General features: G+C 38.6%; 1 protein-coding gene across 2 annotated transcripts in view; it reads left to right on the top strand.

The window, feature by feature from the left end:
- actl6a (actin-like 6A) overlaps nt 1-17701 on the top strand; it is a 50307-nt gene extending 32606 nt beyond the window's left edge. For both annotated transcript variants that reach the window (XM_061883047.1, XM_061883046.1), the window contains exons 4-14: nt 1518-1618; nt 2825-2922; nt 6373-6467; nt 9496-9602; nt 9734-9823; nt 11397-11458; nt 13302-13416; nt 13482-13562; nt 13653-13748; nt 13835-13921; nt 17312-17701. In XM_061883047.1, coding sequence (XP_061739031.1) covers nt 1518-1618; nt 2825-2922; nt 6373-6467; nt 9496-9602; nt 9734-9823; nt 11397-11458; nt 13302-13416; nt 13482-13562; nt 13653-13748; nt 13835-13921; nt 17312-17392 — 1013 coding nt within the window. In that variant the 3' untranslated portion in view covers nt 17393-17701. The remainder of the gene's footprint in view (nt 1-1517; nt 1619-2824; nt 2923-6372; nt 6468-9495; nt 9603-9733; nt 9824-11396; nt 11459-13301; nt 13417-13481; nt 13563-13652; nt 13749-13834; nt 13922-17311) is intronic.

The raw sequence follows: 17701 nt of genomic DNA, 5'->3' as shown, positions 1-17701 counted from the left end.
AACTTAATGTCACGGCTATCTTCAGTTTCCAATACTGGTAATTTCTACAACTCTTATTTTTTTGTTATAGAGTGTTTTGAGCACATGCGCCTTAATATAGTAATATATATATATATATATATACATACATACATACAAGGTTACTACGATAAGGCACTTTTGATAGCCATCAACAAGCACAAACAAGTATGTGCTCCAAACTCTCTATAACAAAAACAAGTGTGTGTGTGTATATATGTATATACATATATATATATATATATTTGAATGACAATAAAAGGAAGTCTAAGTCTAATATATATATACAAATATATATGTGTATATATATACACATGTAGGTATATATATATGTGTGTGTATGTATATATATATACGTATGTATGTGTGTGTGTGTATGTATATATGTATGTATGTGCGTGTGTGTGTGTATATATATATATACATATATACATACGTATACATATATACATATGTATATAAATATGTATGTATGTGTATATTTTATAAATGTATAGGGCAGCACGGTGGTGGAACAGGGGTTAGTGCATGTGCCTCACAATACGAAGAGAAAAAAATATGTTTCCATATATTCCATATATATAAGCGGGCGATATGTACGTTGTGAAATAAGTTATTTACACAAAAATATTCTGAAAAGTATTTATTTACGTACCTTTTATTTTTTCCAAACGGTGTATGTAACACGACAGTAAAACGGCTGATCAAACAAAACAGAAGTCATCGTCATGGACCCACTAGCTGCGGAAGCTAGCTAAACAGACTCAATAACTCCACGGTGACTTTTGGTGAATTTATGTAACTAGAACAATACAACAAGAAATGCCATTGTAAGTGTAGGTCAGACACTCGTAATTGTGTTGGCATATTAGCTAATGCTAACGACGCTAGCTTGATTACATCACGATGTACAAATATACACGAAAACACTCCTGCAGACATCACGCATGAGACAGTTTAATAAGTTAAGAATTGTTTTTGTAAAACTTAAAAACACTGTTTGGACTGATGAAGAATCCGTACAAGTAAAAACGCTATGGAAGGCTAGAAGACAAAACGGCAATTGTACTTCCGGTTTATTGCTCGGTCTGAACAGAAAGGAAATGCAACGGCTGCAGTCAGCGAACTAATCCAAAAGATGGCGTCATAGGACGAACACTAAAACACATTTTCAGTGTAATTGCTTGTTTTTAAAAAAGATAAAATCTTTTAACATAATAGCTGTTAGCAATACAAAATCCTTAATTGTTTCATAAGCCGCGGCTTATAGTTGGAAATTGGCGGTAATTACAGTAAAACATGACTTTAACCAATAAAATTAATTAAAAAATTGTTAAAAACGTAGAAAAAGTATTGCAATATATTGCTGCTATTTTTGCCCAGTCCATAATAGGGCCTGTGTGGACAAAAGTGTTGCTGTCTGTTTGACAACAATTGTGAAATCATTTTTCCCTTGTTTGTGTTGTCCTGCACTTGTTTATCCCCCTCTCGTCCAACAGTCGAGGACTGGGACAGTTTCCAAGCCATTTTGGACCACACTTACAAGATGCACTTCAAGTCCGAGCCAAGCCTGCATCCAGTACTCATGTCGGAAGCGTCAGTGAGTCACAAGCGTGTTCATTTAAAGCCATGTGTGGAGGGGGGCGTGGCTTGTGGGCCTGCAGCGAAGCGGGGTGTGCCAGGACCGGCCTCGAAGTCAGAGACAGGTGCGTAAATGGCCCAGGTGGGCCTCGTTATCTAATCACCTGTCGCTCTGTTTAAGCAAATGTTGGACAAATTGTGGAAGTCGCCTTCCAGTGGGTCCTCCAGACCAGTGGTTCTCAACCTTTTTTCAGTGATGTACCCCCTGTGAACATTTTTTTAATTCAAGTATCCCCTAATCAGAGCAAAGCATTTTTGGTTGAAAAAAAGAGATAAAGAAGTAAAATACAGCACTATGTCATCACTTTCTGATTGATCAAATTGTGTAACAGTGCAAAATATTGCTCATTTGTAGTGGTCTTTCTTGATCTCTTTGGAAAAAAATATATAAGATAGCTAAAAACTTGTTGAAATATAAACAAGTGATTCAATTATAAATAAAGATTTCTACACATGGAAGTAATCATCAACTTAAAGTGCCCTCTTTGGGGATTGTAATAGAGATCCATCTGGATTCATCAACTTCATTCTAAACATTTCTTCACAAAAAAAGACATCTTTAACATCAATATTTATGGAACATGTCCACAAAAAATCTAGCTGTCAACACTGAATTCTGCATTGTTGCATTTCTTTTCACAGTTTATGAACTTACATTCATATTTTGTTGAAGTATTACTCAATAAATATATTTATATAGGATTTTTTAATTGTTGCTATTTTTAGAATATTTAAAAAAAATCTCACGTACCCCTTGGCATACCTTCAAGTACCCCCAGGGGTACGCGTACCCCCTTTTGAGAACCACTGCTCCAGACCACCAAGCATTTCCCTGCAAGCAAGTTTCATTGTGCAATACCGTTTTATTTTTCAATAAAAAAAGGCTATCGGTTGTTTTCCAGCAATTGATTTTTTGGCTTTGACAGGCACGCTCTTTCTCTCACGCTAGCTCACCTCTTCAGCTGCTGCTTAAACAGAGCGACATGTGATTAGATAATAAGGCCCACCTGGGCCATCTGCGCACCTTTGGCTGACTTTGAGGCCGGTCCTAGCACACCTCGCTTCGCTGCAGCCCCGCAGGCCACGGCCCCCCTCCACACCATATGACAGTTGTTGTTGTGTCAATTCAACATGACGCCTGAGAGGCTGTGTTTTGTGTCTGCAGTGGAACACGCGAGCAAAACGGGAGAAACTCACCGAGCTGATGTTCGAACATTACAACATTCCCGCCTTCTTCCTCTGCAAATCCGCCGTGCTTTCTGCGTATCCTTTCTCCTTGCCAACCAAATTCCGTCGTACGCACCGGATAACAAGTCACGTAAACTGCACCGACTCAAGCACTAAACGGGCGAATTGGTAGCGTACAACCTCTCAGTTATGTTGTAGTTAACCATCACAACAAAGCAGGCAAGCCTGATAGAAAGCACTCAAAAGTAAGGCGCCACTTTTCAAAATACGAAAGCTCGATGCCAGTTTACATTAGATATGCCATATTGGGCGATATGGCTGAAAACTGTATCGTAAGTGTTTTATATCGGTTGATATAGATAATTATTGATATTTTAATGACTTATGGGACAGAAGAGCAGGAGAAAAAATATATTAACCTTTTTTTTTTATGTAACTTCTGATTTTAATCATGGCCGAAAGGAAATGTCAACACAAGCATGGACAATAGTCAAACAATGTAAACAAAATAGTAAAATAACATTGAACACTTATTTATAAGCTCTTAAAAGGGCAGTGAAAAAATAAGGATCATGTAAGAAATGCTTCATAAAAGTCTAAGAAAATAGTGCAAAGTGTGAAAATGTAAACAGAGAAACCTGACAATAACTATTTTCTGCAGATCTATTGCCAGGAAATAACGGCTGTGTAACATTATTTTGCCCTGTTATTCTTATTTAACTATGGAAAATAATTTTTGCTATGCAGTAATTATTTAAATACTATTATTTTATCAGTTGAAATTTTTTATGAACTTTGGAAAATAAGGAGCTTGACAAAAATAGATTTTATTTGAAATGTCACCTTCTTTTGATTGAGCATCGAAAACACTCAAACAATGTAAACAAAATATTAAAATAACGAACACTTAACAAGATCTTAAAAGGACGGTGCAAAAGTCATGAATGTGTAAGAAATGCTTAATAAAGTGTAGGAAAATCAAGGGAAAATGTAAACATAAAGATACCTGGGAAGAACTATTTTCTGCAGGTTTATTTTCAGGAAATAATGGCTATGTAACATTATTTTGCCCTGTTATTCTTATTTAACTAAGGAAATGAATTTTTGCTATGCAGTAATTATTTAAATATTACTATTATATCAGTTGATAAAGATAATTATGGAGATTTTTTATGAACTATGGAAAATAAGGAGCTTGACAAAAATATATTTTATTTGAAATGTAACCTTCCTGTGAATATAATCCCTCAGCTATCAAGGCGGAAAGGAAATTTCAACACAAGCATGGAAAACACTTAAACAATGTCAATAAAATATTAAAATCACATTGAACACTTAACAATAATCTCTTAAAAAGAAGGTGTAAAAACCATGAATATGTAAGAAATGCTTCATAAAGTGTAAGAAAACCGAGGAAAAATGTAAACATAGAGACAATAACTATTTTCTGCAGGTTTATTTGCAGGAAATAACGGCTGTGTAACATTATTTTGCCCTGTTATTCTTATTTAACTATGGAAAGGATTTTTTAATATGCAGTAATTATTTAAATTTTATTATATCAGTTGATATAGATAATTATTGACAGTTTTATGAAATATGGAAAATATGGAGCTTGACAAAAATATATTTTATTTGAAATGTAACCTTCCTGTGATTATAATCCCTCAGCTATCAATGCGGCAAGAAAATGTCAACACAAGCATGGAAAACACTCAATGTCAACAAAATATTAAAATCACATTGAACACTTAACAATAATCTCTTAAAAAGAAGGTTTAAAGATCATGAATATGTAAGAAATGCTTCATAAAGTGTAAGAAAATAGTGCAAAATGTAAACATACAGAAACCTGAGAAGGACAATTTTCTGCAGTTTAGTGGCAGGAAGTTACAGCTGTGCTCTAAAGGGTGACCGCAGCTAAGGTGGTGTGGTGTTAGCGGTCTTGCCTTGCATCATTTACAGATTACATTGGTCTGACCACGGTCCCTTTTGAGAAAATCCACAAAACTGTCCAGGTGACTTTTCCTCTTTTATCCACAATTTCTTCATTTGGACTTTCTCTTCTCACTTTATGCAAAGAATCAACCAAGCATGATAGCTAGTACTGTCATCTGATTGGCTGTTAGCGTGTCACTCCTACTGATCAGTGATCACTTTCTGCGTTGCTCGGTCACCAGAGAGCGAGTGCCATTGTTCATGCAACCAACCTTTCTTCTTTTTTCCAACAAAGAAGAAAAACAATTATTGTACATTTTATCGAACACATTTTATATTGATATCTATGACGTGTTTATCGCGTAATACAGGGGTAGGGAACCTATGCCTCTGGAGCCAGATGTGGCTCTTTTGATGACTGCATCTGGCTCTCAGATAAATCTTAGCTGACATTGCTTAACACAATAATTATGAATAATTCCGCTGGAATTCACAGTGCTAAAAATAATGTTCAAAATATAAAACATTCTCATGCATTTAAATCCATCCATCCGTTTTCTACCGCACCTGTTCAAGAATTCGCATTAATGGTAAGAAGTATTTTATGTCACGATGTGGGGGTCGCAGCTTGCTGCGAGGTCGTCCTCCCAGGAAGGCAGACGGACTACTCGGGACATGGCATTTAGGTAAAAACATGCTTTAATTTTAACAAAAAATATATACAAACAAAAATCGCTCACAGCGGAGGCACAACTTGGGCTAAGGAACAAAGCTAACGCATAAACAGACTAAGAACATAAATCAAACAAAACTTACTTGGCATGGCATGAAGCACGAAACTATGGCAAGGCATGAAACAAGTCAGCACAGGGCGACTGACTGGCAAAGACAAACTTAAATACTGCCTCTGATTAGTGCTCGGGAAGCAGGTGAGCGGGCATTTTGTCCACCAGAGACAGGTGGACAAAATGAGTAACCAAGGAAACCAGACAAGGGAGTGGGAAAAAAAACGTGAACTTAAAGAGTCCAAAGGACAAACAGCACATGGCCAAACAAAAACATGATCAACAGACATGACATTTTATTTATTATTGGTTAGCTTCCGAATAACAATGTTATTAAAAAGAATAAGAGACTTATTATACTCTAAAAATGTTGGTCTTACTTAAAAATGCACACATTTAGTTGTATTCAGTGTTAAAAATATGATATGGCTCTCACGGAAATACATTTTGAAATATTTGGCTTTCACGGCTCTCTCAGCCAAAAAGGTTCCCGACCCCTGGCATAATATATTGATATTGTTTTATCGCCCAGCCCTATGCCATAAATATATACATGCTACTGATTAGCATTAGCGATTTTACATGGCGATTTCAACACCTCCAAATTTGCTAATGAATACAATAAGTACAGTAGGTACAGCATAAACACTTTGTAGGACTCAACAAAAGGCAGGACTGGCACCTTCAAATTAACAGCAAAGACCACTCCCCGCCTAGTGTACTGGTACTGTATCAGTTCCAAAGTGAAAGGTACCCTCCCCAGACCTGGGAAGTTGTGTTTCCTTGACTCTGAGACCGTCAGCTTTGCCAACGGGCGATCTACAGGCCTGGTCCTGGACAGCGGCGCCACACACACCACAGCAATACCCGTGCATGACGGCTATGTCCTGCAGCAAGGTGAGCTCTTCTCTTCCTCAACCATTCTGCTTCCATTGCCTGCTTGAAGGAAGTTTGCCACCTACTGGTTTGGAAAGGAATCTCATATGTGTTATTCATTTAAAAGGCGCCACATAGTTCCCACTTTTTAGACTTATGTACATTTGTCAGGTTCAAACACTGATGACATCTATTAAACAGACAAGAAGCAAGGAATCATGCAGGGACAGTTACATTTTGCTCAATGAGAAGATACTTAATTGGGCTGTACTCTAGTTACAGATCCAAACTATGCTCTAAAATCCTGCCCATGTGCTTCTTCTTTTTATTTGGGAGGTTCCTTGTTACGTCACTGAGGCTGTCGCTGAGGGAAGGGGGTAATCTCAGCAGCCCCAGTTAGACACAATATATGATTATTAATGAAACTTGTAATATCGCCCTGTCTCTGCTTTTCTGCGTCCTGGTACTCGATGTTCGGCCTTGGCAGTCAGCAGGCCTGATACGAGACGACTGGCAATCTTTTGGATTGCCAGCTGTCCCTTTGCACAGATAGAAAAGTACGACTTCAGCACAATTGATAATAACTATAGCAACGGCCCTTAAGCATAAGAGTTGTGTGATAATATATACATAATTATTCCAACAACATTACATGTTTAAAATGCACTAGTGTTCTACCCCACATGGAAGTGTTTTTCATGTATTACTTTAATTTTAAAATCTTGTGAAAGTTCAGATTCAAAAAGAGATTTTTTGAATTTGTCACGTCAGAACTTCAGGAAGTCCATAAATGGCAAAGTGTCGGGTGTTGTGCTTAGTACACCCGTTTGCTTTTTCCTGAGAATAGTAGCCAAAAAGTGTCTTTATTTTTTTTTAGGATGTAAGAATAGTGGATCCAAACCAGACTAACATAATATATTCCTAGTTAGACCACTTACCATAGAGCTGGCCCACCACATTGTTTTATTTGGCCCGCGAAAGCCTGGAAATAATATGCACAAATAAAACCCTTCATCTTCCTCACTAAACGTATGTTTGTTTGTTTTTTTTACAGAAAAATTAAACATACTGCGTACAATTTTATGTATTTTAAACTTTAATATTATCTGATCTTGCAAAAAAAAACATTTTAACATACATTCCAATTGTCAAATCAAAAATGATTATCTGCATATGTAAAGTGAATTATATTTATATAGCGCTTTTCTCAAGTTGATTGATTGATTGATTGATTGATACTTTTATTAGTAGATTGCACAGTACAGTACATATTCCGTACAATTGACCACTAAATGGTAACACCCCAATAAGTTTTTCAACTTGTTTAAGTCGGGGTCCACGTTAATCAATTCATGGTAGAGACTCACAGCACTTTACATAGTGACACCCAATATCTAAGTTACATTTAAACCAGTGGGGGTGGCACTGGGAGCAGGTGGGTAAAGTGTCTTGCCCAAGGACACAACGGCAGTGACTAGGATGGCAGAGGCGGGAATCGAACCTGCAACCCTCAAGTTGCTGACACGGCCACTCTACCAACCGAGCTATGCCGCAGAGCTATCTGCTTTTAATTTCAAAGCAAGTTATTCATTACATCGTGCGTAAAACATTTTTAATAATTGAATACATGGCTAATTGTGTAATATTATCATGAGACGATTATACTAAAATTCATGCATATTTATGGTTACCTGCGACCCTGTTTGGGCAGCCAGTACTGTGACATGGCCCTTACAATACTGCCATCTAGTGTCTTGGACGTGTAACTGCAGCGACTCCTATGTTGTAATAAAACAAGATATATCGACTGTGCGCAGTTATCATAATCAACTCAATTTTAAATCTTAAAATAACATTTTATATAATCAAACAACTAACAGTTATTAAAGTGGAACTGTGCTATTTGTTGTTGTTGTTGTCTATCATTCACAATCTATGTGAGACAAGTACTAATATGTCTATTTTTCATGCATTCTAACTTGTAAATAAAAGTCAGTTAAGAATGGAAGCAATGAGAGTTGCTCCCTTCCGCCTAAAAACATCCAAACACCTCCATCATTATTTCATATACTGTAAGTGTGTGTGTGGCACCACACATATACAGTGGGGCAAAAAAGTATTTAGTCAGCCAGCGATTGTGCAAGTTCTCCCACTTAAAGTGATGACAAAGGTCTGTAATTTTCGTCATAGGTACACTTCAACTGTGAGAGACATAATGTGAAAAAAAAATCCAGGAATTCAAATTGTAGGAATTTTTAGGAATTCGTTTGTAAATTATGGTGGAAAATAAGTATTTGGTCAACCATTCAAAGCTCTCACTGATGGAAGGAGGTTTTGGCTCCAAATCTCACGATACATGGCCCCATTCATTCTTTCCTTAACACGGATCAATCGTCCTGTCCCCTTAGCAGAAAAACAGCCCCAAAGCATGATGTTTCCACCCCCATGCTTCACAGTACGTATGGTGTTCTTGGGATGCAACTCAGTATTCTTCTTCCTCCAAACACCACCAGTTGAGTTTATACCAAAATGGATACATGGATGATACAGCAGAGGATTGGGAGAATCTCATGTGGTCAGATGAAACCAAAATAGAACTTTTTGGTATAAACTCAACTCGTCGTGTTTGGAGGAAGAAGAATACTGAGTTGCATCCCAAAAACACCACACCTACTGTGAAGCATGGTGGTGGAAACATCATGCTTTGGGGCCGTTTTTCGGCTAAGGGGACAGGACGATCGATCCGTGTTGAGCCAAAACCTCCTTCCATCAGTGAGAGCTTTGAATGGTTGACCAAATACTTATTTTCCACCATAATTTACAAATAAATTCTTTAAAATTCCTACAATGTGAATTCTTGAATTTTTTTTTCACACTCTGTCTCTCACAGTTGAAGTGTACCCATGATGAAAATTACAGACCTCTGTCATCATTTTAGGTGGCAGAACTTGCACAGTCGGTGGCTGACTAAATACTTTTTTGCCCCACTGTACAAATACAATGGCACCATCTTTTTAGATAAAGTTTTGGCTTTGTTTTCTGTTGGCAGGCATCGTCAAGTCCCCCCTGGCCGGAGACTTCATGAGCATGCAGTGTAGAGAACTTTTCCAGGAGTTGAACGTAGAAATCATCCCTCCGTATATGATCGCGTCAAAGGTGAGGGATGTTGAATTTATCGCTTATTAGTCTTTGCCCATTTTTAATTGCACACACATTGTGTAGCGGTGAACTGAAAAGAGTAGGATTTTATGTTTTTTGGTGTAAAAAGTGGGTGTTTGTTATTCCAGGACGGAGTGCGGGAGGGATCGCCGGCCAGCTGGAAGAAGAAGGAGAAGCTACCTCAAGTCACTCGCTCGTGGCATAACTACATGTGTAATGTGAGGAGATATATATTTATATATACTATAACTACATGTGTAATGTATGGATATATACATATATGTATATTATAACAACTTGTGTAATACATGCATATATATACATAAACATAGCAGTGGGAAGAGTGGCCGTGCGCAACCCGAGCGTCCCTGGTTCAATTCCCGCCTAGTACCAACCTCGTCACGTCCGTTGTGTCCTGAGCAAGACACTTCACCCTTGCTCCTGATGGGTGCTGGTTGGCGCCTTGCATGGCAGCTCCCTCCATCAGTGTGTGAATGTGTGTGTGAATGGGTAAATGTGGAAGTAATGTCAAAGCGCTTTGAGTACCTTGAAGGTAGAAAAGCGCTATACAAGTACAACCCATTTATCATTTATATATATATATATATACATATATACACATATATATACATTTATAAATATATACACACATATATATGTATATATACATCTATATATATTTTTATGTGTGTGTATATATATATATATGTTTGTGTATGGTTATATATACATATATATATGTGTGTGTGTGTGTGTATATAGATGTATGTGTATGGTTATGTATATATATATGTATGTGTGAATATATATATGTATATATATTATATATGCGTGTATACATATATAATATTAGGGCTGTGAATCTTCTGGTGTCCCACGATTCCATTCACTATCGATTCTTGGGGTCACGATTCGATAAAATATCGATTTTTTTCAATTCGATTCTCGATTCAAAAACGATATTTTTCCCATTCAAAAGGATTCTGTATTCATTCAATACATAGATTTCAGCAGGATCTACCCCAGTTTGCTGACATGCTAGCAGAGTAGTAGATTTTTAAATAAAAAAACAGCTTTTATAATTGTAAAGGACAATGTTTCATCAACTGATTGCAATAATGTAACATTGTTTTAACTATTAAACGAACCAAAAATATGACTTATTTTATCTTTGTGAAAACATTGGACACAGTGTGTTGTCCAGCTTATGAGATGCCATGCAAGTGTAAGCCACTGTGACACTATTGTTCTTTTTTATTATTTTTATAAATGTCTAATGATAATGTCAGTGAGGGATTTTTAATCACTGTTATGCTGAAATTATAACTAATATTGATACTGTTGTTGATAATATTCATTTTTGTTTCACTACTTTTGGTTTGTTCTGTGTGGTGTTTGTGTCTCCTCTCAATTGCTCTGTTTATTGCAGTTCTGAGTGTTGCTTGGTCAGGTTTGGTTTTGGAAGTGGATTGCATTGTTATGGTATTGCTGTGTAGTGGTTTGTTGGATTGATTTAAAAAAAAAGTTTCAAAATTGAGAATCGATTCTGAATCGCACAACGTAAACGATTCGATTTGTATTCGAATCAATTTTTTCCCACACCCCTATATAATATCGTATAATATCGTATAATATACATATATATATATATATATATATATATATATATATATATATATATATATATATATATATATATGTATGCACACACACACACACACTCTGTAACTACATGTGTAATGTGAGGAGCAGAAGTTGTACTTCCTGTATTTCCACTCTTCCTGCTCACAGTGTGTCATCCAAGACTTCCAGGCGTCGGTGCTGCAGGTGTCAGACTCACCATATGATGAACAGTAAGACAACACAAAAATACATCCACATTTCACCTGTGTAGTAGTGTGTACTGGGGGTACCATCTTCTGTGTGATATTATACTGTATGTTATTGTATTGTGTGTTAATATAGTGCATGTTATTGTATTGTGTGTTAATATAGTGCATGGTATTGTATTGTGTGTTAATATAGTGCATGTTATTGTATTGTGTGTTAATATAGTGCATGTTATTGTATTGTGTGTTAATATAGTGCATGTTATTGTATTGTGTGTTAATATAGTGCATGTTATTGTATTGTGTGTTAATATAGTGCATGGTATTGTATTGTGTGTTAATATAGTGCATGTTATTGTATTGTGTGTTAATATAGTGCATGTTATTGTATTGTGTGTTAATGTAGTGCATGTTATTGTATTGTGTGTTAATATAGTGCATGTTATTGTATTGTGTGTTAATGTAGTGCATGTTATTGTATTGTGTGTTAATATAGTGCATGTTATTGTATTGTGTGTTAATATAGTGCATGTTATTGTATTGTGTGTTAATATAGTGCATGTTATTGTATTGTGTGTTAATATAGTGCATGTTATTGTATTGTGTGTTAACATAGTGCATGTTATTGTATTGTGTGTTAATATAGTGCATGTTATTGTATTGTGTGTTAATATAGTGCATGTTATTGTATTGTGTGTTAATATAGTGCGTTGTTGTATTGTGTATTATCATACTGTATGCTATTGTATTGTGTTTTATTGTACTGTATGCTTTGGATTATGTGTTATTACAGTGTGTGGTATTTTTAGTGTGTGTTAATATAGTATGTTATTGTATTGTGTTATATACTGTATGCTATTGTATTGTGTGTTATTATAGTGTGTGGCGTTTTGTGTGTTATACTGTCTGTTATTATAGTGTCGTATTCTGTGTTATTATAGTGTCGTACTGTGTGTTATTGTATTGTGTGTTATCGTACTGTATACTCTTGTATTGTATGTTATTATAGTGTGTGGTATTGTATTGTATGTTGTTAGTGTGTTATTTTATTGTTTTATTATAGTGTTATTGTTTTGTGTGTTATCATACTGTATACTCTTGTATTGCATGTTATTATAGTGTGTGGTATTGTATGTTGTTAGTGTGTTATTTTATTGTTTTATTATAGTGTTATTGTATTGTGTGTTATTTATAGTGTGTGTTATTGTAGCTTGCTATTGTGTTGTGTGTCATTATAGTGTGTTATTGTGTTGCGTTATTGTAGTGTTCTATTGTGTTGTGTGTTATTGTATTGTGTGTTATTATATTGACTGTTATTAGTGTGTCATTGTATTATTATAGTGTGTTATTGTATTAAGTTTTATTATAGTGTGTGTTATTGTATTGAGTCTTATATTGTGTTATTGTGTGGTGTGTTATTATAGTGTTATCGTATTGAGTGTTATTAATGTGTTATTGTTTTTTATCATAGTGTGGTATTGTATTAAGTGTTATTATAGTGTGTGTTATTGTATTGAGTGTTATTATAGTGTGTGTTATTGTATTGAGTGTTATTATAGTGTGTTATTGTTTTTTTTAATATAGTGTGTTATTGTATTAAGTGTTATTTCAGTGTGTGTTATTGTATTGAGTGTTATTATAGTGTGTTATTGTATTGTGTGCTATGCTTTTGTGTGTTTTTGTACTATGTGCTTTTGTATCGTGTGTTATTATAGTGTGTGTTATTGTATTGTGTGTTATTATAGTCTGTTATTGTATAGTATGTCATTTTTTTGTGTGTTGTTATAGTGTGTTATTGTGTTGTTGTGTCATTATACTTGACCTGACCATGCAGAGTGTTTGCACTAAGGCTATTGTGTTGTCACAGGGTTGCCGCCCAGATGCCCACAGTGCACTACGAGCTGCCCAACGGCTACAACTGTGACTTTGGGGCGGAGAGGCTGAAGATCCCCGAGGGTCTGTTTGACCCCTCCAACGCAAAGGTGCGCCAGGTGACTTTGTCCCGCTGTGTTTCTGAGCCGCAATGACCTTGTGTTTGGGCCGCCAGGGCTTGTCCGGGAACACCATGTTAGGCGTGGGTCACGTGGTGACCACCAGCGTGGGAATGTGCGACATCGACATCCGGCCGGTGAGGATCCACACACACACACACACACACACACTTAGTGACCTTGACGCTGCAGACAAAGTGTGAGAGGGTGTGTGTTGTGTGTGCCAGGGTCTGTATGGCAGTGTGGTGGTGACCGGGGGAAACACGCTCATCCAGGGCTTCACCGACCGCCTCAACAGAGAACTCTCCCAGAAAACTCCCCCGGTGAGCTCACCACGTCGTCTCCTAGCAACAGACGCCAACATAAACCTCTGTTTTTATCAAGTGTGCCCGTTTATCTCCTGTTGTAGAGCATGCGTCTGAAGCTGATCGCCAACAACACCACAGTGGAGCGTCGCTTCAGTGCCTGGATAGGCGGCTCCATCCTGGCATCACTTGTAAGGACACACAGAGCCTCTCTGTCTTTCCTAAATGTCCCCTATTATTCTAATATACCGGACGATAGAGTATATTATTGGACCGGCGCAAGACGGACGAAAGCATTTGCCAAGAATGTTTTCATTTGTAAGAACGAAAGTCGGAGGTTCGAGGACGATCAGATACCGTTGTAGTTCCGACCATAAACGATGCCAACTAGCAATCCAGCGGCGTTATACCCATGACCCGCCGGGCAGCATCCGGGAAACCAAGGTCTTTGGGTTCCGGGGGGGAGTATGGTTGCAAAGCTGCACCGGTATATCATCATTTATTTCATCCATCCATCCATCCATCCATCCATCCATCTTCTTCCGCTTATCCGAGGTCGGGTCGCGGGGGCAACAGCCTAAGCAGGGAAACCCAGACTTCCCTTTCCCCAGCCACTTCGTCTAGCTCTTCCCCTGGGGATCCCGAGGCGTTCCCAGGCTAGCCGGGAGACATAGTCTTCCCAACGTGTCCTGGGTCTTCCCCGTGGCCTCCTACCGGTTGGACGTGCCCTAAACACCTCCCTAGGGAGGCGTTCGGGTGGCATCCTGACCAGATGCCCGAACCACCTCATCTGGCTCCTCTCCATGTGGAGGAGCAGCGGCTTTACTTTGAGTTCTTCCCGGATGGCAGAGCTTCTCACCCTGTCTCTAAGGGAGAGACCCAAACTCATTTGGGCCGCTTGTACCCGTGATCTTATCCTTTCGGTCATAACCCAAAGCTCATGACCATAGGTGAGGATGGGAACGTAGATCGACCGGTAAATTGAGAGCTTTGCCTTCCGGCTCAGCTCCTTCTTCACCACAACGGATCGGTACAACATCCGCATTCTGTTCATAACTTTTATGGACAGAATTTCTAGGCGCAGTCAAGGCGTTGAGGGGTTCCGGTTTGGTGACCGCAGGATTAGGTCTCTGCTTTTTGCAGATGATGTGGTCCTGATGGCTTCATCTGACCGGGATCTTCAGCTCTCACTGGATCAGTTTGCAGCCGAGTGTGAAGCGACCGGAATGACAATCAGCACCTCCAAATCCGAGTCCATGGTTCTCGCCCGGAAAAGGGTGGAGTGCCATCTCCGGGTTGGGGAGGAGACCCTGCCCCAAGTGGAGGAGTTCAAGTACCTAGGAGTCTTGTTCACGAGTGAGGGAAGAGTGGATCGTGAGATCGACAGGCGGATCGGTGCGGCGTCTTCAGTAATCATTTATTTTTATTCCTTTCATGAAAATGCATATTTACAAGCCACGTACAATTGACACTTTCATTGTTTTTTTTGTTTTTCTTTCTTATACATTTCCATGATCAGAAAGGAGCAGATGGAAGAATTATATTCTTATATTTATCTGCCCCTTTTTTAACACAAATTACAGTATTTTAGATGACTTTATAACTGTTCCATCCACCAACACCCAAACTCCAACATACTTTTCCATTTTCCTTTAAGCACTTTCACAATGACACGTCCAATCTAAATCAAAACTCAGTTTGATATAATTTCAGTTTTCTCTTTTTATAACTCTTTTTAAATCCAAATATATTCCTACAGGTTTTTAAGTCTTTGTTTAGAGGATTCCATGCTTTCACACCAACAACATTTGTTTCAAATTTGTTCGCGCTCTTGGATGTTTAAAGTCATACGGCCTTCTGTGGTTCTCATCTTCAGATGTGAAGACAAATAACTTTTGTATGTCCTTCGGAAGAACTTTATTTCTCGCTTTGACCTAATGAAGAGTGGATTTGTGTGGTCTCTATATCCTACTTTAAAAATGATACAAATTGCTCTTTTCTGTGAAAGAAATAAAGGCATTATGTTGCTATGATATGTATAGAAGCTGCACCAACTATAAAAAAAAGTGGACTACAAGCCACAGATATATACGTTGTGAAATTAGTTATTTACACAAAAATATTCTGGAAATGTTTATTTACATACTTTAAATGTTTCCAAACGGCTGAGCAAACAAAACCGAAGCCATCGTCATGGACCCACTAGCTGTGGAAGCCAACTCTCCCATCAGCTAAACAGATTCCACTGTGCAATTTTGGAGATTTTACTGAGGAATTTGAGAAACTTAAACAATACAAAAAGACACTCGTAAACATCTATAATGGCTAATGCTAACGACCCTAGCTTCGATAGTGTCGTTACGATTACGATAGCATGTACAAATATGCATGAAAACACTCCTACAGACATCACACATCCATCTATCTTCTTCCGCTTATCCGAGGTCGGGTCGCGGGGGCAACAGCCTAAGCAGGGAAGCCCAGACTTCCCTCTCCCCAGCCACTTCGTCCAGCTCCTCCCGGGGGATCCCGAGGCGTTCCCAGGCCAGCCGGGAGACATAGTCTTCCCAACGTGTCCTGGGTCTTCCCCGTGGCCTCCTACCGGTCGTACGTGCCCGAAATACCTCCCTAGAGAGGCAGTCGGGTGGCATCCTGACCAGATGCCCGAACCACCTCATCTGGCTCCTCTCCATGTGGAGGAGCAGCGGCTTTACTTTGAGTTCCTCCCGGGTGACAGAGATTCTCACCCTATCTCTAAGGGAGATAGGGTGATCTTATCCTTTCGGTCATGACCCAAAGCTCATGACCATAGGTGAGGATGGGAATGTAGATCGACCAGTAAATTGAGAGCTTTGCCTTCCGGCTCAGCTCCTTCTTCACCACAACGGATTGGTACAGCGTCCGCATTACTGAAGACGCCGCACCGATCCGCCTGTCCATCTCACGATCCACTCTTCCCTCACTCGTGAACAAGACTCCAAGGAACTTGAACTCCACCCTTTTCCAGGCGTTTACCATGGACTCGGACTTAGAGGTGCTGATTCTCATCCCAGTCGCTTTACACTCTGCTGCGAACCGATCCAGTGAGAGCTGAAGATGCCAGCCTGGTGAAGCCATCAGGACCACATCATCTGCAAAAAGCAGAGACCTAATCCCACAGCGACTAAACCAGATCTCTTCAACGCCTTGACTGCGCCTAGAAATTCTGTCCATAAAAGTTCTGAACAGAATGGGTGACAAAGGGCAGCCTTGGCGGAATCCAACTCTCACTGGAAACGGGTCTGACTTACTGCCGGCAATGCGGACAAAGTTCTGACACTGATCGGGATGGTTTAATAAGTAAGAGTTGTTTTAGTTATATTGTAAGACTTTAAGCTAAGTTGCTAACTAACAAATAAACACACAGGTTTGTTAGTCAGCAAATACATTACCCCCTGGCAGAGGTCATTAATGGAAGGATGGTGCTTCGATCATTTAATACGTTAAATGGATGGCGGTTTGTTAAAAAGTCAATTTTGCAGAATATGTTTTGAATATTTGTCCCATATTTACTCATTTGACACGTGCTGCTGGTCTTCCAGGGAACCTTCCAGCAGATGTGGATCTCCAAACAAGAGTACGAGGAGGGAGGCAAGCAGTGTGTGGACCGGAAGTGCCCTTAATGTGAAAATAATAATGACTCATCCATATCTCTTTTTTTGTATCGTTTCTTTTTTTGTCAATCGTGTTACTTTTTTGTGGCTCGTGTTGCGGACGCCAACACGTCTACAAAAATGATATTTTCTAGTCCCCAAGCTCTGGTGCTTGGTGGAAAACGCTCAGCAACAAAAAAAATTCGGTTTGCAAAATGTTTACCTGGCATTTTTCTACGGAAAACTTTTGAAACGCACCGTCAATAATTATGAAGAGTTTTGCCCCAACTTTGAGTTGCTTCTCGTCAGCTCATTGTAATTAAACTATTTAATTCTTCA

This window comes from Nerophis ophidion, linkage group LG22 (assembly GCF_033978795.1).
Source record: "Nerophis ophidion isolate RoL-2023_Sa linkage group LG22, RoL_Noph_v1.0, whole genome shotgun sequence".
NCBI lineage: Eukaryota > Metazoa > Chordata > Actinopteri > Syngnathiformes > Syngnathidae > Nerophis > Nerophis ophidion.
Note: the sequence above shows the minus strand (reverse complement) of the source record. Positions and strands in the feature narration are given on the sequence as shown.